Below are 27,430 nucleotides of genomic sequence, written 5' to 3' on the forward strand. Positions count from 1 at the left end.
AAAAAAACAATGATGCTGGTCATGTCGGTTAAATGGATTCGCTTTACACCAACTGCGCATACTGTTCTTGCACATAGTGCTGAACTAATTGAGCAAAACAATGGTAGAGGTTTGCTAAATTACACCGAAAGTGGATTGGAAGCTAACAACAAGTTTCTAAGACAGTACAGAATGAAATTTTCAAGGAAAACTTCTCAGTATGAAAATTTAACAGACTGTTTAAATCGATTATGGGACAAGAGTGACTACGATGTTCACAACACTTTAGACAGACTAAATTGCACTTATTGTAAAGAAGTTGGACATACTGCGCGAAGTTGATTGCAGCTAAATAAAAAAAATTCATCATTTAGTTCAGAATGGGAAACGTTGTTACATATCATTTATTGTTACATATTAAAAACTTTCTTCTAAATTTGACAAGTTTGATACTAAATTCTCAAAATATGCTAATGCTATGTAGAAAAGTAAACCAACAGAAATTATCACAAACATTAGTACCAAATTAAATTTAGTAGCAGAAAAATTAGAGACTGAAAGTGAACAAAAACTGAAAGAAAAAAAGGCTTTGAATGTAATAATGTTTAACATTCCAGAAAGTAAAAAACAAACTTACTTAACTCTGTTAAGACTGAGAGATTTGAAAATGTTTAATGGTGAAATTGAATCAAAAATCTACATCAACCCTGACAGAACTTTCTTGGAATTGGAAGCTTTCAGAACATTGAGAAAAGAAGTTAGAATAAAGCAAACCATCGCTGATGAGAAAAAATTAAACATAAAATATGTTATAAGGAACAACAAGATAGTTGAACAATCAAGACAACCCTTTCGTTACCGATCCCAGGACATCTGGGATTAGTGGAGGAAATCGTGAGTCAACTGGTATAAATTTATCAAGTGATAGGATTAATTTTAACACTAACAAGTTTTCCTATATAAATTGTAACAACAACTATTTAAAAGTTTGTTACACTAATATAAGATCTGTTTTAAATAAATTTTATATTTTAGAGAACTATATAAATTTGAATAACATTGATTTATTTTTTTTGACATGGTTGACTAATAAGGTTAACGATGCCACAGTGTGTCCTTTTAACTATAACATTTACCGAAAAGATAGGTCTAGTAGGGGTGGAGGTGTTGCTATCCTTTTTAAAAATTCTCTTAAAGTTATTAAAGTTAAAAACGATTCTATCTCTACTAGCAACATCAATTTTGAATACCTATGTGTAGATGTAATTTTAAAAAAGATAAAATTAAGATTTTGTTGTGTCTACCTTCCTCCACAGTCTGCGAGATGCGCACTGACTGTTTAAAATGTAATTAAAATGATTAAAATAGTTTTTCCAAAAGAATGTTCTTTTTATGTTCTTGGTGATTTTAATATGCCAAACATAGATTGGAGGATTCCTAGCACAGATTTCAATAAACCCCATGAGTGTTTTCTTAATTTTTGTACAGACAATTTTTTAACCCAGTAATTGAAAATCCAACCCATAAGAATGGTAACATTCTCGATCTCATAACTTGCAATCATTTTGGTCTAGATAGAATCATATCACACTAATTTTCCATTAACAAACACTTGTGACCATAACTTGCTTTCGCTAAAAATTAAAATTGAAAATAAAATAGTACCTATTTTTAAAAAATCCTCATATGACTATAAAAAAGCAGATTTTGAAAGCATCAATGATTTCCTGTTAAAAAGTAATTGGACCTCTTTATTTAAAAATTCAGAAAATCTCCAACATTTCTACGATCAATTCATTAGCTTACTCCAAATCTCAATCAAACGTTTTGTTCCAATTTATTCTAAAAATAACAAAAGTAAAAAATATCGATCTCATATTAAAAAGTTATTAAAAGAAAAAGCGAATCTATACAAAAGAGTAAGACAAATAAATCACTTTTGATAAAATACAATAACAAGTCTAAAGAATATCAATTAGCTGTTAAAAAATACAGCTTTGAATATGAAAACAAATTCTGCAAAAACCCAAATTTATAAAAGTTTTATAGCTACGTGAAATCTAAACTTAAGTTAAATAACTCCATACATCTCTTATATGATAATGATAAAAACAAAACAGTAACCTCAGATTTTGAAATAGCTACACTTTTTAACATAAATTTTCAAAAAGTTTTTAAAAAAGACGAGAGTTACCAGTTTTTTAAGCTACCCCAAAAGAATTGTAATAAAATGCAAAATTTTTTCATAACCTATGAAGACATTATAAGTTCAATTAACCACTTAAAAGATAAAATTATAAGAACGCCAGAAAACATTCCACCCTATTATATCAAGCATGTTATCCAATCAATAATTTTTCCAATATCATTAATATTTAATTGCTCTCTAGAACTATCTGATGTTCCTAAACAATGGAAAACATTTTTTATTATTCCTGTGCACAAGAAAGGTAATATACACGATGCGTTAAATTACAGACCAATATCTCTAACAAGTGGCTTTTCAAGGATTTATGAACATATTATATCTGTAAAAATTCTCAATCACCTCTTTGATAACAAATTATTAACTAACAAACAGTTTGGTTTTGTCCCAAACCGCTTATCGACCATTCAACTGTTAACATGCTTACATTCTTGGTTAGTTCCTTATCTCAAAAATGAATTTACTAAAGTAGTTTATACGGATATTCAAAAAGCCTTTGATTCAGTATCACACAAAAGATTATTAATCATTTTAAATCAGTATGGGCTACATGAAAGCTTAATTGATTGGTTTGATAACTTTTTAAATAATAGATCACAAGGAGTACTCATTAATAACACGCTTTCTGACTCTTTAACAATCTACAGTGGATTACTACAAGGTAGTGTAGTTGGTCCCCTTCTCTTTTTAATTTATATTAATGATATTTGTTCAAACATTGATATTAAAAGTGAGTTAAGCTTATTTGCAGATGATGCTAAAATCTTTAGTCAATCAAATACTTAATTACAACTATCTTTAGATAATATTTACACATGGTTAAAAACAAGAAAACTAAACTTAAATCCTAGCAAATGTAAAATTCTAACCATTAACAAAAAAAACCTTCTCCAACTGACCTCCTAATCAATAACATCAAGTTACCAGGAATCAAAGTTTTTAAAGATTTGGGAATTTATATTTCCAAAGATTTAAAATGGAATGAACATATCAACAATTTATATAAGATTGCAAAAACTACATGCTTTCAAATATTAAAAAGTTTTAAAACTAATTCTGCTTCAATTCTGACAAAACTATTTAAAACATACGTTCGCCCTATACTTGAGTTTAGTACCCAAATTTGGTCACCCCATTTAAAAAAGGATATTAATAAAATTGAATCTGTGCAAAGGAGTATTACCCGTCATATTTGTAGTCGTTGCAACATATCTTACACATCATATAATGATAGAATGATTAAATTTGGCTTGAAATCACTGGAATAAAGAAGATGGGAATTTGATCTATTAACTCTTTACAAAATTATCAATGGCAAATATAAAAGTTTTTTTAACCAGTTTTTAAATTTTTCCCAAAATAAATATCAACTAAGAGGAAATAATTTGAAAATAAAATGTAAACATGATTTTCAAAACAGTCAGTGGCAAGGCGCATTTTTTCACAGAGCAAAAGCTATGTGGATCAGACTACCTCAGGATATAGTGTTTTGTGAGGGGATAGAACAATTTCGTTTCAAGCTAAAAAGATTTGATTTAAATACAATAAATACCAGTAAAATTCACTAATTTCCCACTATAAACAAAAGAAAAAATATTCGTTTCCCTACGCCTCCCCCCTACAAACTTTTAGTTTACTTATTTATTTTGTAATTATGATTTTTCTTTTATAAGCGATGATTTTAGACAAACTTCTTTGTTGTGTGTACTAAGTAATATATAAGTTTGAATTTTTTGAATTGAATTTTTAATTTAGTTCATTTGTATATCATATTGTGTTTAACTTTGTGTTGTCATTTAAATTATGTTTATATATATATATATAATTTATCTTAAAGTTTTGAATATAAGTTTATTTTCTTTTTCTCTTTTTGTGTGTCCTGTTTAAGTGGCTCAGGTTTTGATGCTGGAGTGCAACATTGCACAATAAACAACATAATAATAATATGCTTTGTGCTACTGAATAGAGTGTTTTATTTATTTTAGAAACTTAATTTCAAAGAAGTTTTATGAACTTACTGTTTGACTTATATTTTGTAATAAATTTAAAGTACTTTTTTTTAATCACAGGCTAAATTATCTTGTTTTTTGCACTGTTTTGCAACGAATAAGTGTTTTTTTTGTTCTAAATGTTTACGGTTTTTTCTTTTGATAAACTAGTACAAATGTAACGTTATTAATAATATAAACTTTGATATACAAAGATCAGCCTTAAATTAAAAATAAACTGTATTTAGAGTTTAGTTTCACCCGGCTTGATATTGAAAATTCATTCATATTTAAACTAAAATGGGAGTAAATGCAACTCTCTTGAGGTAGCCAATTATTATTTTCTTTTTGTTTAAGCTTATTTCTTTAAAGTTTCATTAGAAATTAAAATTTTAACTATTTTTAAAAAGAAAACAAACATTATTCTTATTGTAACACTAAGTGTGACTTTAAATTGTATTATAGTGCTTTTTATGACAGTTTTATGTCAATGGCCGCTTGATCCTCGTTTTCAGCCCACTGTGCGCGGGTCAGATCTCGCTAATGGGTCACAGATTTGGCAATCCTTGTTCAAAAATTTAAAACTAATAAGGAAAAACTTATATAAAGTAAGATACAACAAAAGCATGTAAACAAAATAGTTAAAAAAATATTGCAGCTGTTTAACAAACTGATGTATTTTAAAAAAAGTTTAAATTAAAAAAAAAATTTAAAAATACTAAAGTTGATAGACAAATCATGAACGTATAATTTAGTCTATCTAAACGAGCAGTTTAAAACGAGAATAACGTTTATTATATTTTCTATTAGTTAAATTTCCTAAAAAAACATTTTGTTTTGTAACTTGTAATATATAATTGATTACCACCAAACAAAACCTAACAGTGCCTAAGCCTGGAATACTACATATAAACCGTGAGACAAGCTCGAGTTAACACAAAGATTTGATCATACCATCAGACCACTTTTGTCCTAAGCTTGCGGTCTGATGATGCAAAATGTGACAAACAAGTGTTTTTTTTGCCAAAGACGTTTTATAAGTTAAAAAACAAACAGTGCAGTTAAGAAAAACTCTAGATAATTTTTAACAAAGATGTATAACCTCGCTCTTTTTTAATTGTGAATAAAGTATTATGCTTCTTCCAAGTTTATTTCAATATTTATTTGCTCTTAAACATATTTGTTTTTATTTTAAGACAAAAGTTTTTGAAATACTGTGGCAAATGAAGGTATTTTTTCTTTCAATGTGGTCCACTAAGAACTTTTTAGGTAAATCTTACGTTTCCTATAAAACACTGCCGCTCCTGATCTAAACTTACCGGTTTAACAAGATTTAAATTTACAAACAACTAATTCGCTATTTAAAACAACCATGAATGTCAAGAATACTTAAAATGAAAATATATCAGTTCAAAACAAAAACAAGTCCGCCTTATCACTTTTACATATCCAAATTAATAGTTTGACTACTAACATGGTTTAGTAACATATTTAAATTCTTTAATAAAAAAAAAAGTCACAAATTTACTTTTATTAGCTTTTAGTGATCTGGTTAAAATGTTTATGTTTAAAACCAAGTAATAAAAATAAACCAGTTATATAATACTTTAAATCTATACTTTAATATTTAAACAACTTAGTTTTGTTTACTATATTACGGATACTTATAGTAAGATTGTTTGTTTATAATAAGATTTAAGTTTATAGAGTGACAATAGCTTTTGCTTTTGTCTACATAATATCAAACAATACTTTCAAAGTTGACAAACTGTCGCATTTAGTCAGTATTCTTTGAAGAGTTTAAAGCCAAAGAATTTATCAATACTTAATAATATTTGTAAATATAACCTTCAATGAATATAAATTTTATACTATAATACATACACTAATTCAGTAGAAAAAAAATTGTATTTTTACTTCAGACCATATATTTAAACACTCTTAAGTAGCTTTATCAAGCTGTTCACCTCTTAAAGATAACTAGTTACTTATTTTTTCTATTCAGAAGAAAACTACTTGTCCTACTAAACTAGTGTATATAATATAGTACAACCGTTGTTTTCATTGAGTAAATTAACTTGCATTGTACATTGAAAAACAGTAATTAATTTTGTAAATAGGTATTTAGTTTTTTTAGTATAAAATTATTTTTTAAAACTAAGAAAAAGATAAGTAATAGGATTCAGTCGTAAACTGTTTTTACTAATTTTAGTTTTGATTGAAACTAATTTAAGTGTTTTGTTCAACTATTTTGTTCTCCACTGTTTTTTGTAGAGACATGAATGTTTGCCAGATTATACTAGTTGTAAACTAGTTTTGAAAAAGTAATAGTGATTATAACAATTTTGATGTTAACTTTTTTTAAGTGCATATTTTTAAGTCAGCGGCAAGCGAATGTCAATTTATTTTTAAATTCAACTCGTTATATAAAAATTGCTGATGACCCTGTCTGAATTTGAACAAAAAGCGTGCAAGGACTAGAACTTTTCAAATGCTTTATAAGTAAAGTTAACCTTTATAGTTTAAGCTTAAACGTTATAAAAAATGAAGTAAATTTATATGCTATAAAAAAGTTTAAATTTCAGTGTAGAAAATCTTTAATAAGTTATAAATGATAAAGTTAGACAAAAACTAAAACACGCATAAATATCTTAAGTTTACCTCTTGTTTATTTGTAAAATAGCTTGTAAACTTTCAAAAAGTTTAAGTTTTTATACATAAAACTTTAAATCCTTTTAAGAATCTAAATTTTTAAGTGCATATTTCGATAAATCGATGGTTTTTTATTTCATTTTGCAACACAAATATTTTAAACATAACGATTTAAGTCCTTAGCTTCTAAAGATATATTACTATAAAATGATAATTAACAATTATAGCCTTCTTCAAGTTAACTTGTAAGTTTTTGAACAAAAACGTACTTGCAAAAGCTTTAGTCTTGTCTTTAGACCTATTTGGTAGATATCTAAGCTCTTTAAAAAAACTTTTTACATTTTTTATGTTCTTAAGTTTTTCAAAATAGACCATTGAACACTAGGTTTATATAACTATAGGGTTGGCAAAGCGCTTTAATGATAAACTTATCATCATAACAGAATAAAATAATTCAATATTTTTCTATGTATACTAAAAACTTCTTTTTGATAGCTCAACAAAACAATTAAAAATATTTTTGATTAATTTATTAAATATCACTGACTTAATCTTGAAACATTTAATTAGCTGATATATTTATAATAGAAGCCGTTTAATTTTAATCTTTTTTTTCATTTATAACATAGTTTATTTAAAAAATAAAGCAATACTAAAATGATAGGAAAAATTAGTGAACATATTGTGTTTAAACTTATTTTTCAGATTAATTTAAAATACTGAATTTTGCTTACCACTTATATCAGATAACAAACTAAATCTAATCAAGTTGTAACCTAATACTTTATCAAAAAACATAAACAAAAATATTTCAAACTTAACAAAGAAATTGAATACATACCACAACTAAAAAACTCTCGGTAAACAAAAACCACTCACAAACTAGTTGTAAGTCATGTATCTGGGGGTGGAGGAGAACTTGGCGTAGGCCTTGATGACCTTGTTCACCGCGTCCAGGAAGTCCTTCTCGGTCGCCACCTTCCTGCGCGCCCTGATGGCGAACATGCCCGCTTCGGTGCACACCGACCTGATCTCGGCTCCCGTGCTGTTCGGACACAACCTCGCCAGCAACTCGTACCTACGTGTTTGTTGCGATATTCGAGCAAACTCTAGTGTAATTAATCTTATAATTGTAACTAAAGTGTTGTACTGATAATTTTTAATAAACAATATGAAATGAGTTTCATCTCGTTGTTTTGAGCATGTGTTTTTGACCTAATGTAAATATATAAACAATTAAAAAGAAATTATAACTGTTGAAAAACTGTAATGAAACATCAGTAGTATTTTGTAGGTAATTTAAACAACTGAAGACAAAACAAAATAAGTTTTTAACTTTATTGAGTAATTAGTAATTCATTAAGTTGAGGTTATTATTAGTCACTTTTACATTTATAAAATTAATTGTTCTTAAACAAGTTCAATTATTTTTATTGCAAATTTAAGGCTAATTAGTTCGTTTAAATTTAGTTGTGTATACATAGGGAAAAGCGATACAAGTTGCATTATTTAGCAGAATGGCAGCAGTTCAACGAAGTCATTAAACAAAATAATAAAACTTTATAAAGTTAACTAAGTCAGCGGCTCTACTGCATCTAGTTATTTTTCATAATAGAAATCTTAAATTCTTACAAGTTTTTAAGATTAAATATAAATTTTGAAAAACTATATATAATGTATAGTGTATACTATACAACTAAAACACGTACAACTTGCATAAAAATCGAAAGAATTAAACTTGAACTGACCTGATATCGCGCTCAACGCTCATGGACCTGGCGTGAATCTTGAATATCTTGCACCTTCCCTCTAAGTCCGGCAAGCCGAACTCAACCTTCCTGTCCATTCGGCCCGGTCTGAGCAGGGCCGGGTCCAGAGTGTCCGGTCGGTTCGTTGCCATCAGTACCTGAGAGAAATAGAGTTAAGCGCTGTGGAAAAAATAAAGTGTTATAAACATGGGGAATTTTAAATGAAACGCCTAAAAGTACAAAACATTATTGCGAAATAATGAAAATAAGTCTACAAATGTTGAACAATTTTCTAGTTTTTAAGAAAATTGATAATCAAGTTTATAAATATTTATAAACATAAAACATTTGTACTGTAGTGATAACAAGTAAAGCTGTTTAAAACTTATACGAAACCCTCAAAATTTTAAAGCTCCTAAAACAACAACGTTAAGCGGCACCACATAACCAACTTGTGAAAAATCTTCTCAAACAACAAACCTTAATATTTCCCCTGGCGTCGAAACCATCCAGCTGGTTGATGAGTTCCAGCATGGTTCTCTGCACCTCGTTGTCGCCACCGGCTCCGTCGTCGAACCTGGCGCCTCCTATCGCGTCCACCTCGTCGAAGAAGATCAGGCACGCCTTCTTCGTCCTAGCCATCTCGAACAACTCGCGAACCTTTGATAAGTTTCATTGGCTTTTAATTGAGGTGGGAATTTTTTTTATGCTTATGCTATTTCTAACACAATACAAACTAATGTATGGATTGCAACTTAATATTAAGTTAGAGAGAATTATCTTATGCTATGCTGAATTCGATAAGTTATCGCTATATCTGTCACTCTATATAAAATTGTAGGATGTTTATTAAACTTACCATTCTTGCTCCTTCCCCAACGTACTTCTGCACAAGCTCGCTTCCGATGACCCTGATGAAGCAGGCATCAGTCCTGTTAGCCACTGCACGAGCGCAAAGGGTCTTACCGGTTCCAGGTGGTCCGAACAATAGAATACCTGTTAGATAATTTTAATTATTAAAAAATGATTGGTTTATTTCCTTTGATTATTTTTTTTCAAATTAAATTAGTTTGATTATAAAGTATAAAACAGCAGTTTTTAAAGCTTTTTAAAAAAAAACACTGCGTTACACAGATAAAAAAGTAAATTTTTCGTTGCTTTTTTTTTTCAAAAAACAACTTTAATTATTACAACTATTGTTTTTAAAAAATAAACAAACCTTTAGGGGGGTCGATTCCGAGGTTGACGAACCTTTCAGGATGAAGGAGGGGCGTTTCCACGACCTCCCTCAGTTTCTGAATCTGCTCCTTGCAACCTCCCACGTCGTTGTACGTAACATCCGGTTTCTCTTCAACCTGCAGTCGTTTAACTTAATAATATTGAAAAATATCAACAGTTTGATTGTTCCACAATTATTTTAATTGAATCTTACTTATTAAATAAAAATATTTTAAGTTTGAATTAATTCATTCGAGGGTTGTGAAAATAGCTAAAAAATATAAATAGTTAGTACTAATAATAGTTGTTTACGGATGTTTTTTAAATACTTTGCATAGTGTAAGCACAGTACAAAATGTTTTACGCTGTTCTATATTTTACTTTCACCTTTAAAAATACAAGTAACTTTTATTTACATAAAAAATATAATTACACTTTAGTTTTATTAATCTAGTACCATAAAAACAAACTAACAAAACTGAATTTTTAAAATAAATAAATTTGTATAAACACTGTAATAAAGAATAAAAATTTACTATAAATGTTTTCTATTTAAATCTTCAAAATACTTGAATTTAGTTGTATTCCGAAAACTTTTTTCATATAAAGTAACTTATCATCATACCTGCATCATGGTAACAGTGGGATCGATCTTTGGTGGCAGCGGAATGTGGATCTGGTATTTGTTTCTGTCCACTCCAACTCTCATGCCTTCCTCTATGTCTGTTGGTGCGACCTGTTTGTTGTAAGATCTTTGTAAGATAAAACAGTAGTAAAAAACTGTACAACAATAAGTTTTATTGATAGTACTACATGCGACTTGAGAAAAATCAAAAACTAGAAAAAACTGGTTGACTTTTCTGCTATTTTCTGAAACATGCTATTTTCTATTTTTAAACAATAAAGATTAAACTGCAATTAAATTAAATATTTATTTTACCTTATAGTTAATTTCAAATAAAAAAACTGACGTAAAAAAAACAACATCAGTTTCAAACCTGATCACCGAGATCGACGACGAACTTGGCGAACTGCTTCACGTTGATGATGTACTTGGGGTTGTCGGTGTCGGCATCGATTATCTTCGTGCACCTTGCCACCTGCAGCGGCTGCTCAGACTGCAGCGTCTGCTTGTCGGCTGCCAGATCCCACAATGCAGGCGCCGCCAACCCAGTGTCCGACTCCTTGATTCCTTCAAGTATGGTTTTATTTTATAAAAACATAGATGTTTAATTTATAGCAATCGAAAAAAATGTCAGGACGCAGCAAAAGCAGTCTTCACAATATACTGGGAGACGTTCTTAAGTGTTTTGACTAAGTGTCAAGTTTTACAAAAATAGTCTTGGATAAAAAAAATTCTAACATTAGCTTAAAAAAAACGTTCTTATCAAGAATCACAACAGACAATTCAAAGCTAAATATTTTTGAGAGTTTATTAAGCTTTGAGTATAGTTCATATAATACGAAGAAATGTAAAAAAAAATTTTAGTTTTTATAAGTACATAATTTTTATGTTTATTTTAATTGAGCAATTTAATTAACTACAACTATTTTAATATCTATTATACATCCAGAAAAAAAAAACAGCTTCTCTGAAAAGCAACAAACCAGTGAGCTCATTGATTCTCTTCATGATCTTCTGAATGTCGTCCTCTATGGTTTTTATCGACTTGGCGTACGCGCCCTGCCCGTAAGTCTTCAGCAGCGCGATGTCTCCCTCATCTAAAACTTGGATCGGCTTCTCGTCCTTGCTGTCGTCCTCATTGACGCGCCTCTGGTCAGCTCCCAAATGGTCTGGCATGTTTGTCTATACAACTATGTGCTGTGACAGAGTTTGGTTCGTTTAGCAGTTAAACAAAAAAATACAATTTAGATAGTTGAAGATTTTGCTTGATTTTATAAGAATTTCCTAGTTTATTTTACTATTTTTAAAAACTAACGAAATTTTACTATATCAAAAGACTAATTTTGTGTTATACTTAAAACAGCTAAAAAGTTTTAACTGCTTAAATTTAAACTTTAGGGTTACTTTAATTTTTTTAATACTCTACGATTGTTTGTGCACAATATTTTTTCATAGAACTTGGCATTTAAAGCTAAAATTTTAGAATGATATTAAACTTTATTTCATTTAAAGAAAAATTCTAAAACAGAGGTTGACAACCTCTAAAATTAAGAACCTAACTGCTTTTAACAAACAAGTTTTGGGAAAGATTTCTAAGATTTTTTTATTTGTTGAAGAAATTACTTTTAATTTTAAGTTAAAAATTTTAAATACATAATACAGCTTAAAAAGCAAAATTTCAAAGAACTGCTTGAAATGAAATTTTCCAAAGCAGCTATTTGCTGACCTCAGGTATAAAAACTCATTTTAAATTGTTAAGATAAAACTACTAAAAATAAACCCTATGATGCAAAATAAAATAAACAATTTTAATCCCTACGCAAATAAATAGGACCTTTTCTCTAAAACATTTTAAAGCATAAATTTCAATCAGCATATATTTTTAATCAAACAATTGTTATAAATAGAAACTATCATTTAATAGCACAAGTGAGAGTTTTATTCACAAAAAAATACATGTGTAAAATAAACACTATTACTTTATTTAAATTGAAATTTTATTAACAATTAGTCTAGAAATGCAGTGAAAACAGTAATTTATTATTATAAGTTATTAACTATCATACGATAAAATTGTTAGTCTTATAATTTTAAAACCTGATAATAAATTATTAAGACAAAATTAACTTAGAGTTATACAAAAAAAATGTAATTTTATAATAATGCAAACTATTTCAAAGTTGTTGAAATAAGCAGTTAATTTAACTAAATTTCCTAAAACCCTATAGAGTTAACTGGTCATGGTATTTATCAAAACCTAAACACCCTTCAAGGTTGGCACATAGTTTTTAAAACGTTTTATAAGCCTGCAGCTGGGACGGAGACAAAACTGATCTCCAAAAATTGTCACCAGCAAGTCTTCAATTCTAACATGAAATATGTTACCCTTCTTAGGCAAAGTGACAAGCTTGTTCTCAGGTGTGATAATGAGAAAAACTAATTTTGTCTCCACAATCACTGTTCCCTGCTTGCCTACCATCGAGTCACAGGCAACAGATATTTCCGCTCCGTGGAGGTCAGCCTTCAACATCAAGTCTTGCTCAATTCTCAGCTTGTCAGTGTTTTTGCTTTTGTCAAGGGAAAGGAATTCAATAATGTAGCTTTTCCACATCTTCCTCAAACAATCATAGTTCTTGTAGGAGCGAGGCGCTTCCTCTTTGAGATTTTTCAAAACTATTTTACCTTTTAGAATGTCATCAGGTTTTGCTTTCTTTCCCTTCTTTTTGATGAAAACAGACTTTTCCTTTCTTAACATCAAAGGTTTCAACCTGTTGGCATGAAGTTGTTTTCTAGTCCTGTCTTTCTTGTCAGCATCCATGCCTTTGAGATATGGTTTGGTCAGTTTCTTGATCATTTTCTTATTCTCATCCATATTTACTTTCAACTTATTTTCTTAAAATTATTTCTCTACAAATATATGTTTTATCAACAAATTGATATACAACTTATAACTTAACACATCTAAAAAGTAAAATAGTTTTCTATACAAATTAAGATTTATAAAAAAAAAGTTAGTACATTGAAAAAGTAAAGTGAATTTAAAAAAAATGATTTTAGACAGACTGAACAAAACTGGTGACATTTCTTGTTTTGTGAAAAAAAGGAAATTCAAGAAAACTTACAAAACTAGATAAAAATTATATAAAATCAAGAATTTCCTCAATCAGGGTTGCCACATCTGAGACAAATTTCCTAAACTTTCCTGACTTATTACCAAAATTTTCTTGACTTTTATACATTAAACCAGGGTTTCCCAAAGTGGGCGATTTTAGTAAGTCGGGGGCGAATTTTAGTAAAGGGGCAAAAAGGGGGGCAAAAACTAGTAAGGGGGCGAATGGGGGGCGATTTTAGAATTTTGGGCAGTCATAAAATTTTTACTTTATATCTTGCTACTTTACTATTTAAGCTTGCCATTAAATATTTGACCCTGAGGTAAAACTTAAACAAAGAAATTCTATTCTGTTTACGTAAAATAAAGATTTTATTCAGAACATGTAGATAAGAATGTAGAGTTTTTCAGAAAACGTCGAGATGAGAAATCAAAACAGTGTAAAATCATAAACATGTTCAAGAAATCTACAGAAAGTATTGAAGGTGGACAATAAGCTTCTTATTATCTGTCTCTCATAGTTGCTAAACAAGGACTGCCACACACCATTGGGAAATAATGTTTATTCCTGTCTTAAAAATAGTTCTGGAAAAAGTCATTCATTATAAAAACACCAGTAATGTTTTACCTTCTATTACTTTAAGCAACAACACTGTGAAAAGACGTATAGATGAAATGTCAGAACTATTGAACAAAAGTTAGTTCGAATGATGTGAAATATTTTTTTTCAATGCAGATTGACGAGTTAGATACCGGAGAACAAATGTCTTCTCCTTGTTTGCATGCCTTAATAGTTGATGATACAACATACGAAGAACTAGCATTCTCCCAACTAATGGAAAAGCATAGCACAGTAAGGCTTGTGTTGGAAAAATTAAAAAATATTTTGATGTAAATAAAATACCTTCAAAACATCTTATAGGAATTGCAACAGATGGTGCACCGTCTATGATAGGAAAGTATTGTGGATTAATCACATATTACAAAGAGTTAAACCCTGATATATTTACTTTTTATTGCGTGATACATCGCCAACATTTAGTTGCAAAAAGTTTGAGCGTCTGTTTAAATGACTCATTAAACTTTGTGATAAAAGCTGTCAACAAAAAAAAGGCATGCTTTACAAAGTTGTCTGTTTAAACAGCTGTGTAATGAAAATGATGAGGTTTTTGATAAGTTGATAATGCATACAGAAGTGAGATGGTTATCAAAAGGAAACTGTCTGGAAAGTTTTTTGCTGTTTTTAATTAAGTTATTGATTTTTTTTCTGAAAAGGATAAAGTATTGTTAGACAATCTTGTTAAAAGAAAAATAGACATTGTTCACATGTCAGACTTATATGGTAAGATCAACAATCTAAAAAAACTTTACAAGGTAAAAGTTGAATCTTGTGAAAGTCAAAAAAAAGATATCCAGTTTCAGAAACCAACATGAACTGTATGGAAAAAATTTCAAAAATAATCAGTTTTCGCAATTTACAAGTATGAAAAACTCAAAACTTTAAATAAGTGAAGGTGAAGTAGAAGTATTTTTAACTCATTTGGAACAGCTTAGATGTGATATTGATAAACGGTCTACTGGCGTTTTTCAATTTAACTTCCCGAAGTGGATTATGGATACCTTTGTAGCAGATCTTTTTGAAGTAAACGTTGAGTTACAGGAAACTTTCTCAGACTTGCAAACTGACCTTGAACTTAAAGTAAATTTTACCAAAGAACGACATGAAAGCTTTTTAACTCAACAAAAACTAAGGCAAAAGTATCCAATCATTTTGGAGGAAGTTAGATTGTTGTTTATAGCTTTTCCTTCTAGCTATGTTGTTGAGAAAGCTTTCAGCTCAGTTATCAACATCTTGAGCAAAAGATCTAATCTAGGTATTTGTAAAAGAGGTGACTTAAGGCTTTATTTGACTGATTTAGTACCAGATATAGAAAGACATGCAACAGTTATGAAGCTCATCCTTCACATTAGATAAGAGTTCAGTAGCAGACATTATCATATGTAAGTTTTTTTTTTCAATATTTCTTATTTAACCTGGTTTATATTGTATTTATATATTCTTTTTATCATAACAATTTTTTTAAGTTATTTATTGTACAACAGGTTTGCTTTACGCCTAATGAATATCAATTACGGTAGAGTTTCTCTTGAGTTCGCACTTTTTACCCAAAGAACAGTACATATTTATTTTTTCTTAAATTTATCTTAAACTAAGTATATAACTTACTAAGTATTAATAAAACAAAAATTTTACTTTACTTAATAGCTTATACAGATCTATATTTTTAAATGAATGTTTATTTTATATTTTAGTGGATTTTACGTTTATTCATAACATTATTGCATTATAACATATTGAAATTTGCCATTGTGAAAAAAAAAGATAATGCATTTTTGAGTTCGCACTTTTTGATTTTGTTCAAAGTGCGAACTCAAGCGGAAGTCTACTCTATTTATCAAGTGGTTTATGTTTTGACTTGGTTAATTTTGTAGTTTATATTTGTTGTTTTACATTGCACCAGGGGCGTCGCGTGGGGTGTTGCACTGCCGCAACTGCACCACCTTGAAATTTTCTAAGAAAAAAAATAAGTATTTATAACGTTTTCGTTATTTTTTTGAACGAAATCTCTTTTAAAACTTCAATTTTGAAAACGACCATTTTGCCCACTTCACTGCCGCAAACTCTTAGCTGACTGCCGCAAATGAACTCAAAAAAGCAAAATTTCTTCAAGAATTACCGCAAAATCAATATCTTGCGGTAAGTAAGCTAAGTTGAAAATTCCCTAAAACAGGACTTGCTTAAGTATCATCTACAAGCTATTGTAAACATAAAATAAAAACAAAGCAAGCTACTGCAAAGGATTAAACTTGAGTTTATGTACCCACATGATTTTTTAAATTTAAAAGATCACTTCTATTAAAAGATTTGTCATAAATTGCATATTTTGAAAAAAAGATAAAAACCCTAAATCACCAAAGTCTTAAAAATTTGATTTTTTATTTTAATCTGCATACATAAACTTAACTATAGCTGATTATTGTTATCATAAAGTTAATAAAATAAATAATAAAATTCATATTCTGAAAAAAAGAATTAAGAAGTTTATTATAAATTTCTAGTTCACTCTTACAGAAAAATATTTTAGATTTATATTAAATAAAAAATAGTTTTATTGAAACAATCACATATTTATATAAAGTAAATAGCCTTAATTTAGAAACTTTGATTACTTAGAGTAGTTTAACATTTTAGGGAAAATTTAGTCTACCTCTACTTTATATAACTTTTGGTTTAATTTTTTCATAAACAAAGCAAAAATTTTAGATAAAATTGTTGAAACATGGTTGCCTTGCCTCATAATCAGGATAACTTAGAAATGTTAAAAACTCAAGATGACCCAAGATAAATTAAAACAGACCAAATTAGAAAAATATCAGGCTGACTAAAGCAGTTTTAATTTTTACTCTGAAAATAACAAGGTTATTTAAAATTAAAAAATAAGTGTTTTACCCCTATGGCCACATGAAAACTAACTAACTAAACTTTTACTTCTATAATGGTTACATATTTATAAATTATCTTTAAAATTCTTGAAAAGTTCAACAGCCTCACAACTAAAATTAAAAAAGTTGAGCTCCTGAGAAAAATACTGTCATCAAAATGAAAAACAAATAAATATTAAATAAAGAAAAGATACCCTTAAAAAACTATTGAATTTTAAACCTCCAACAAAAAACATTAAAATTAGAAAAAAAGTTAATAAAAATGTTAATGTTTGTAAAAAAAAATGTGCAAATTAGTGAGGAGTAAGGGGGGAGGGTGTATAGGCACTTTTTTACATGTTGTTCTTATTTTAACTTTTTCAGAAAGCTAATAGTTACTCTTTAATAAACTTAAAATTTCCAATTAAACTTTTAGTTACAACCAGTCAAAGCCAAAGAGTACAATGGTTTATTATACAAGGAGCAAACCAAAACAGCAAAAAATACAGTTTTACTGAAAACCTATATTCTCCATCATTTTTAAAACAATTTTTAATAAAATTTTTTCATCCTAATTTTTTTAAAACTTTATACTTTTGTTGAAGAGAAGTTTTCAATTTTTAAGTATCAATATATATTTTTATATATACAAAAAAAAAACTTTTGTTATAACTTTTTTTTCTTGGTGTTTTAAATATCTAATTTAGCAAATTTTTTTTTGTTTTATAAGAGAAACATTTAAAGATTTTGAGGCCAACTTATAAAAAAAAAAGATATGATTTTAGTGATTTGATTTATTTGTTGTTTGAGTTTATATTATAAAAACAAGGATTCATTTGTACCTCTGACTGTGAATTACCATATCTCAAAAATTTTAAGAATTTTTTATATCGATAAAAGATGACTTGTAGTTAAATTAAAACTGTATAAAGTAATTTCAGTAAAATAATTCTAAAGTAGATGTTAAGGGCATAAAGGGGGGGGTATAACATTTTTTTAAACACTGTTTTAGTTTGAGCCTCCCATTATAAACCTTTTGTTGCCTTTGACTTTGACCGGCTATATCTTAAAACATATACTGAATTTTTAAAATCTGTAAAAAGCATCTTGTAGCTTAGTAAAAACTACATAAAATAAGATCAAATTGTTTTATTCCCCTATGCCCTTAAAAGCAAAGCTTATCTTCAGGTGTAGCAAAAGTTCAGTTGTTTTCAAACTTGACAGTAAAAACATATTTTATTAAAATAATTGATATTTTTTAAATTCTGCACCACCTAAAAAAAATACCACGCGACGCCACTGCATTGCACTAAAAGTTTTTATAGCATAGTGAATAAAATATTTGTTTGAAATATATTTATTTGACAGGTTTTGTTATTAATTGTTTAATCTGTATAAATAAAAAAAATCTTGTAACCATTAAAGTTTTTATTTCAAAAAAGATTTTTTGATATTAAAAGAGTTTAGATTTGAGGTCTCTATTTGAAATGACTTTAACTATTTTACTTGAAAGATTCTTAAAGTCAGTTTCTTTCTAACTTGATTTATTATTGTTAAAAAATTTGTATAATAAAGAATTTTATACTTTTAGTACAACTGTTTTTTATTTTATCTTAATTCAAAATATTTTGACAATTAAAATGTGTTGTTTATTTTAATAGTTCAACCCTAGCTTTTAATGTTTCACTATTTTCGTTTGGTAAACTATTATAGGTTGATAGCTAGAAAACAAATTCATTTTTGATCAGAATTAAATAAGCCATTGAAAATCTAATAAAAGTCTTTGTAATTGATTTCTTTCTGTTCACAAAATTTAACTGTAAAACCTTTATTCTTTTTATAATTAAAAAAAATTTGTTAGGATTAAGGTTTAGTTATTTAAAGGTTATTCCAAGTCAAATACTATTTCATGGTATTCTACTACGAAACATATAGTTTAAAAATTTTTAAATTAAATTTTTAATCTTACAACTAAATTGCTTATAATATATTTTAGCATTGAAACTAAAAGTTTTACTGCACTAACAGAAGCTATTGATAAAACCACTTTTCATGTGAGATAATCAACTAGTAGGTCAAACTTCCTGAAACTAGATATGCAATGATGTTTAAATTTTTATTTCATTATGTGTAAAATAAGCTGTTCATTCTTATGTAGTTTTTTAATTTATTGTACAGTAGTTTTAGAATATGCTTATTTATAAAATAGTTTAAGTATATTGTGCGACTTAAATAAGTTACTTAGCATTCTCTTCTAAATGTCCGAAATTCGTTATATAAGATATTATTATAATGTCAGGTTTTAGTTAAGATTTTAGATGGGTAACGTACGGTCCAGGTCAAGTCAAATTTTGGCCCGCTAAGTAACTTGAAAACTACTTGTGCAAAAAAATACAATTTAGTTTTTAGATACTAAATATTTTGAAATACGTTTTCAATTTGGTTTTCAGTTCACAGTAGTACTTCCTTGATCACTATAATAGTGAATCAATTTATTACAATTTTGCTTGAGTTTTTTTTCTTATATATTAGTTTTTTTTAATTATTCAGCCAGCAAGTACATTTTTTTAGCAAGTCGACACTAAAAAAGATTTTTTAGTAAAAATGACTTGCTGATTAAAAAAAATTATCCATCACTAACCTAAAGGTTTCATTAGTTTCAAAACGATTCATATTTAAACAGAATTGATTACAGATTACAAAAGGCTTTTTAATAATCAAGTATTCTAATACACTTTACTGGGCTTATAAAAAATTAAGTGTAAAAATTTTTTTAAGCCCTGTAAATTACTTTGAACACAACCCAAATATGCGTGCATAAGAAGTTCCAGACTAAATTACATTTCGAAAACGACTTTTTCGGCTCAAAAGTGTGTACTCAAAAGAAAAAAAAACTTTATAAAATCATGGGGGCTATTTTTTTTTTAATTTCTGAAAAGGGGGCGATTTAGTAAATGAGTTTGGGAAACCCTGCATTAAACTCTTAGTTTAAACATATTTTAAATACATAATTAAACACTTGAAACTATGCTAAACTTTCAAACTTGTTTTTATACAGATTAAAACAACAGTTTGTTTGCTGAATTCAATCATCTAACTTCCATTACATAATTTGAACCATATGCTGGGTTGCCAATCTTTTTGAGTCAAATAGTCTTCCCTGAGTAACCTAAACTTCCTTGAGTTTTTTTCAAATCTTTAAAAAAAGTTTTATTGATTAAAAAATTACCATTTTAATTTCAAGAATATTGAAGAACTTGCCGCAAGACTAAAAAATTTCTAAATAAACACTTAGAAATGAATAAAATTAACTTTTTTGAAGAGAATATTGAAACTGGATTAACTAAAACTCATTCTAGATCTAGAAAAAAAATTCCCTGAGATTTATTTAAAAATCTTAAAATTTCCCTGAAATTTTTAAAAAAACCAAAACTGCCCCAAGTTTCCTTGAGTTAAAAAAAAGATAATCAAAATTCCCTGAGTTTCCCTGAGATTTTCTACAACTTGAAAATTCCCTGAGTTCCCTGAGTGTGTGGCAACCCTGCATATCTGTATGACTGATGTATTTGCAATAAACAGCTCTTTCAGCAAAATACTTGTACTTTCTAACTTATACACACATAAAATATTTCCTCTTATCATTTAGTATAAAATTTTTAACAAATAAACATTCTCTTATTTATTTTGAAAACTTAAGGGCATAGGGGGTTAAACACTTTTTTTTGAAATTTGATCTTATTTTATATTGTTTTTACTAAGCTACAAGATGCTTTTACAGATTATAAAAATTCAAAAAAATTTATGAGATATAGCTGGTCAAAGAGGCAAATAACTAGAAATCACTAAAAATATATTTTCTCTTACATTTTTTGAGATAACTACTTAAGTTTTCAAAAAATGTTTCTTGCAATATTTAGAAAATTCTGTGGGAACAAAGTTTAAAAAATATAAAATTTTATAAAAAAAAAAAGTTTTTTTTATGTTTATTTTTTATAGTTTTAATTTTTCATTAATTCTTTCTGACAGAATTTTCTAAATATATCTAGGAACATTTCCTGAAAATTTGAGATAGTTACCTCTAAAAATGTAGGAGAAGAGAGATTTTTAGTGATTTCTAGTTATTAGCCGTTTTAGTTTGCACCACCCATAAGGATCATATTGCTGCCTCCAACTTTGACCGGCTATATCTCAAAAATTATTTTGATTTTTTATAATCTGTAAAAAGCATCTTGTAGCTTAGTAAAAACTATATAAAATAAGATCAAATTTTGAAAAAAGTGTTTTGTGTATTAAATTTTTAGAAGTTATGTTTAAAGTAAGAAACTGTGTTAAATAGTATAAAAACATTGAAAAGATACTGTAAAGCTACTTTTAATATGCTTTTTAATTTTTTATTTCTATGATAGATTTTTTGAGTCAAATCAAAATTTTTTGAACATGTGAAAATTGTTAAAACTCCAGGTTTTTGTAGGGATTTTTGTTAAAAATTCCAGGTTTTTTTTTGCCTAAATTGTCAAATTCCAGGTTTTTCCAGGATTCCAGGTAAAATGGCAAAAATATTTTAGACATGGAATTTTTTTTTTCAAGTTTCCAATGCAAACTTATGAATAACAATTTTTAGTTGTCAACTTTCTTAGAACTTTAAAAAATCAATATCTACTTTTGTATTTATTTGAGCTAGAGACCTAAAACTTTTAGGAAACATTCCTTAAACAGTTGAAATACTTTGAATGTTAAAATTTAAAAACTATTAAATATTAGAAGTTTAAGATAAAAAACAAAAACAAAAAAGCTAGTACTTATTTTTTTGTATTTAAACATATTGCTGCATTGAAAAAAATATTATTATTAGTAATGGGATTACTGTAAAACTTGAAGATGATTGCTTAAAAAATTAAGAAGATTGATTTTAAGTGAATTTTCTTTTTTATGTTTCTGGTATGCACCTTCCATTAGAAGACAATACACAGCCTGAGTTTTGCCAAAGTTTATCAAAAATTTAATAAGTAAAATTAAGAGTACAGAACAGTTATTTTTAAGCAAGTGTGTATTGTTCAAAGTAGTAATACATTTAAATTATAAGAAAAAAAACTTAAAGATAAAGGCAAAATCCTTCCTAAAATATTTTTCATAGTCATTAATAATTTTTATTATGTCTAGAGGCTATAAGGAAAACTAAGCCCTAAAAATTTATAACCCTTCAAAAACCTTATAATTTATTTAATTATTATAATTTAAAAAGTTTAAATGGTAATAAAACAAAATTTTATGTTTAAATCACAATTTTTTAAGATGTAGATAACCACTGCTGCTTTTAGCTTATATACACAGCAATCTTCCTCTTGAATACTCACTTTGAACACAATTTAAAAGGGCATACCTAAGAAATACTACCATAAACAGAAAATAGCATTTTTAATAAAAAGTTTTTATTCAACAGAAAGTACATACCTAAAAAATGCATAGTCATTAAAATAAACACTGTAAAGTTAACAAATATCAAAGTAGTTGAACTTAAGTTAAGAACAAAGTTCAAAATTTTATCAAAACTCATCTAATTAAAAGAAAACAAAAAACATGTTTAAGTTTTAAAATAAGTAATAAATCAGCCTGAGTCAGGGTTGCCAAAGGTTTTTAAGAAATTTCTTCTAGGTTTTCTGAATTTTATCCAGGTTTTTAAAGACAAAAATGTCTTAAGTAGTATAACAACATTGAAAAGATACTGTAAATCTACTTCAAACGTTTTTTTTTAGTAAATAAAAAAAAATATTGACTAAAAATTTTGATTTATATGATTAATTTTTATGTCACATCAAAATTTTATTACTTTACATGTTAAAATTGTAAAAATTTTTAGGTTTTTTAGTGACTTTTGTTTAAAGTTCTACATTTTTTAATCAAAATTTTTCAAACTTTAGATTTTTCTAGGGTTTTTAGCAATAATTGTCAAATTCCAGTTTTTTTGCAACCCTGCTGAGTATTTCAAAACAAAACGGAAAACAATTTAATAGTCGGTGTCTCATTGGCTAAATTTCAGGGTATAGGGGAGGGTATAAATCAATATTTTAAAGAATTTTATTTTGTGATATCTAAACAAGCCACAAATTGCTTTTTACAGATTTTAAATACTTGAAATGTTTTTTTAAGTAAGGTAAAAATTGGAGAATACAGTAGATCCCTTAAGGAAGGCACAAACTAAAAAGGTGTAAAAAAACAATTTTACTATAAATCTATCTCCTCTTATGTTTTCTGAGACAAATACCTCAAGCTTTTAAGAAATGTTCCTTGTAATACTTAGAAAATTTTGTTGCAAGAAATTTTTAAAATATTATAAAATAAAAATTATATAACAAAAAAAAATATTTTAATTTTTGTTTTTTTATTGTCATAAAATGTTTGTTGTTTATCAAAATAAATTTGCTCTGATCAAATCTTTATAAAAAATAATATAAGCAATTAATAAAATTAGAACATTTATTTTATCCATATTTTATTTCCAAGTTTTTTAAACAAATTTAAAGGAGCCCTACAGTACTTTATTAGTAATTATATACTACAAAAAGAAATTTTAAAACAAAAAAATTTACATCTATTTTTGTTTTTTAGTTTAATACTAAAAAAAAGATAGTTTTATGGAGTTCTAAGCTGGTTTATTGGTTTCATTTTTCTATGGTTTTCTTGCAATTCTTTAAATATAAGAGTCTTCCTTTCATTTTTAAACAAAATGTTCAATTTTTGATTAATAATGCTGTCATTTAATAGTTTAAAATTATTGAGAAAATAATGCAATTTTGTTTTAGAAATGTAATATTTTTGATCTCATTAATACTTTAAATCAAACTTTTTAAAATACTTGTCATAAGAATGTTGCAAAAGCAATGATATAAACAAAGTATTTTTGATAGCTAGTTATAATTTAAAGTTAGATTTAATTTCTAAAACTGCTTTTATCAAGATATTAACAACATCAAACTTAATAGACATTTTTTTCTAAAAACATTTTTGTTGAAAGTTACTAATATCAAAAAAATCTTTAGTTATTGGGTACAAAAAACGCATTTCATATTCATTATTTTACTTATTTTCCTTATTTTGATATTTCCTTAATACCAGGGTCAAATAAATAGAATTTATTACTGACTGTAAACCTTAGTGTCTTTTTTACATAAAAAACTGTTGTCATTTTAATTTCTAATGACATTTTAACTGCTAACTTGATTCATTTTAAATTGTTAATTATCTTGTTGTTTGCAATTAAAATATTTTTAAAAGTTGAAATGACATCATCTTCTTTTGTAATAAAGACACTAACTTTTACAGTTATTAATAAAGTTTATTAAGCAAATAGTAAAATGACAAATATCAAAAAATATGAATATCAAAATGTGTGCAGACGTTTTGTACTCATTAACCAAATTTTTACTTAGGTTCTATAAAACTGTTAAGTTCAAACAAGAAAAAACATTTTGTAATTTTTTCAATATTAATAATAACAAAAACCATTAGTTTCTGTTTTCAATTAGGTGTTCATTCATTAGTACATAACTAGAATACTTAACTTTGTTCTTTATAATTATAAATGAAAATTAAATTTACTTTGCTATAAATAAAAATAAAATAATTTACATACTTTATGATTTGTAATAATTTGTCAGAGATAAATTGTTTGAAATTCTAGGTAGGTTTTTTGAGAAAATATCAAATTCAAGTTTTTTTTTCCCTATTCTTTGATTTTATGTATTTCTAGGTTAAATAACTACCATATTGAAATTTTATTTAACAGGGTTTCCAAAAGTATTTCAGGAATTTCTTCCAGGTTTTTGAAAGTACATTGTTTTGGGTCTAATTTTAGTATAAAATTAAGAGTAAGGTATAAAACAGTCTAATGTAGTTTAATAAAATTGTGAACATACCGTAAAGATACTTTGAATAAGTTTTTTAATAAAAATAGTTTTCAATGATTTTAAATAAATTTTATCTTTAAAATAATTATACAAAATTTTATAGTACTCTTTCTTTAATTAACTAACATATGTTTTTAAGTGCTAACAAGTTAATAAACTTCAATGGAGCTATGAAAGTTTAAGAGATACTAGTTAAGAGTTACTTATAATACATACATGATATATTTTTTGTGTCATTTTTAAATTTCACTACTTAACATGAAAAATTTGTTTGAAATCTAATTTTAAGTAATGTTTGATTAAAATTTTGGATTTTTAGTGATTTTCTTTCAACATTCTAGATTTTTTTTAATATCACAAATTCCAGGTTTTTTAGCATTAGTTATCATATTTCAGGTTTTTCTAAGATTTTAGGTTTTTTGGCAACTCTGATTTAAAAAATTATCAAATAGATAGAGACTGAAAAGTTTAAAAATTGTTCACAAAACTAACTCTGATATTTAAATGCAACAGTAGAAAACAAATAGTAGCTTAGCAAAGATTTAAAAATAAGATTTAAACTACAAAATAAATATCTACCATTTAATATTTTAAAAACTAGCAGTTTTAGTATGTATGGCCTAAATATAGTAAATTTATTTAAATTTTTTTTAAACACAAATTTAATATTTTATATGGTGTAAAATAAATTTTTCATTTAATATTTACCTAATATTAAGTTTAATTATGTATGTATTCTGGCTAAAACTAAAATGGTGATATTTCTTATAAGCCAACTAACTAATTAGTAATTATTTGTGTATTTATATATTTCAAAAGAAATTAATGCTTTTGAAAGGTTAGTTTTATATAACAAATTCCTTGTACAAATTGAACATAGTTGTGGGCATTATATTTTTGCTTCTTTAATTTTTTTCTTGTCTGCTGAAATGGATAGATGGTTGAAATCTGTTACATAGCTTTTTTCAAAAATAAATTTAAAGTACCTTAGTAGAAACTTTTTAAAATATTTCCGCTGGGGTCAGCACTCGGAATCTACACAAGTCAATTGCCAGTTTTTAAAGAAAAAGTTTCTGCACAGTGCACTGCACTGCACTGTATATAAACAATCTTACGCGGTTTAAATAATGAAACTAAACAATAAAATAATACTATAGTTCAACTATATTCAAATAAAAAAGCAATAGTAGAGTACTTTAAATTTTTATTGAACGAGAGTAAAAACCCGCTAAAAATAGTTGGTCCTATAACTTGACGTACAAAAAAACAATCAATCCGTAAACCGTTTAAACACAGTCTAATGTATTTTACAAGACAAATAACGAAAATTATTAATCTGTAAATTAAAAGCTTACTACAAATAGTTTATAAATTTATTGTTTTTAAAAGTATGTTTTTAGCAAATAAGTACCACGCAGGCCGAATAACTTTGCTTAGCGAGCCATATTTGGCCTACAGGCCGTTGTTTTCCGACCTCTGAATTGTGGATACATTATTATTTTAGGACTTAGTAGTTGTTACTTTAAGTACCAAAGATAGAAAAAATATCAGCCAAACTCGCCCCGCACAGCATAAATATGCGGTCTGCATTTTTAGCTATTAGCATAACTTAAACAATAATAAAAAAAGCTTTTTATTTAAAACTTACAACTAGGCTTGTAATATAGTATGTTGTTTATTGAACGACAAAAAAACGCTTAAATAATTTGGTCATAGGACCTGGGGTACGAAAAACTCTCGTTTATCGGTTCGTACACCACGTGAGTGAATACCTTTAAACGTCTTGTCTAGGAACTACTGTAGACCTAGTGTTTTAGATATAGCCTTTCTTAAAATTAATGGACGTTTGATTACCTAGTTTATTTTTTTGGTAGAAATAACACGAAAATATTTTACAATAACTTCAGCTTTTATTAATAACAATAAAACGGCCTCAAGATGCTAAAATTTTAAATTATTATAGGTTCTTATTTTGTATGAAGCACTGCAAACGAAATCAAAACTAAATAATAAAAATAATATATAAAGTATTTGAAAATTTTACTATAATCATTATGGCAATACACGAAAGATTGAAGGTATTTTTAAGTAATTTATAAAGTATTAAGCAATATATAATTTAGCAACATTTTAAAACTTCCTGAGGTAACACAAAGAAAATAGTCTTCTAGTTCTTGAATAACAAAAAAATATTGTAGTATAGACCTAATAAAATGAATATATTCTCAAGTTTTAGGTTTAAAGTAAGTAAACGATAAAGTTTAACCAAAAACCTTAGCACCTGCGATAAGAATTTTATAAACTGTTACAGTATAGAAAAAAAAATGATTAAAACTAAGTTTAAAAATAAAAATATTTAACTTTTTAAATTAAAATTTTGATTATAGTCGTCTAAAAATCAAAATCAACTTTATCATGTAAAAAAAATTACAAGGGTAACTTGTAGCTTGAAATGCTTTTCAATTTAAAACAACGGTTATCAGTAAAATAGAAAAAACTATTTACGTTGAAGTGATCT

The 27,430-nt window shown here is 27.0% G+C and overlaps 2 protein-coding genes across 2 annotated transcripts; both read right to left on the bottom strand.

Moving 5' to 3' along the window:
* Nucleotides 1-7,428: 7,428 nt before the first annotated feature.
* On the bottom strand, nt 7,429-11,609 carry LOC145830442 (26S proteasome regulatory subunit 7). Its single transcript, XM_082938267.1, has 8 exons — nt 11,400-11,609; nt 10,790-10,983; nt 10,417-10,527; nt 9,793-9,928; nt 9,433-9,569; nt 9,054-9,233; nt 8,574-8,731; nt 7,429-7,903 (listed from the first exon to the last, which is right to left on the bottom strand). Exons 1-8 carry the CDS (start codon nt 11,590-11,592, stop codon nt 7,708-7,710), a joined length of 1,305 nt encoding a protein of 434 aa, XP_082794393.1. The 5' UTR covers nt 11,593-11,609; the 3' UTR covers nt 7,429-7,707.
* A 1,046-nt stretch (nt 11,610-12,655) lies between these two features.
* Nucleotides 12,656-13,308, bottom strand: LOC145842889 (ribonuclease P protein subunit p29-like). The gene has a single exon (XM_082950367.1). It carries the CDS (start codon nt 13,286-13,288, stop codon nt 12,674-12,676), a length of 615 nt encoding a protein of 204 aa, XP_082806493.1. The 5' UTR covers nt 13,289-13,308; the 3' UTR covers nt 12,656-12,673.
* Between the last annotated feature and the right edge of the window lie 14,122 nt (nt 13,309-27,430).

The sequence above is a fragment of the Thalia democratica genome, chromosome 1 (genome assembly GCF_965202585.1).
Source record: "Thalia democratica chromosome 1, ktThaDemo2.hap1.1, whole genome shotgun sequence".
Taxonomy (NCBI): Eukaryota; Metazoa; Chordata; class Thaliacea; order Salpida; family Salpidae; genus Thalia; species Thalia democratica.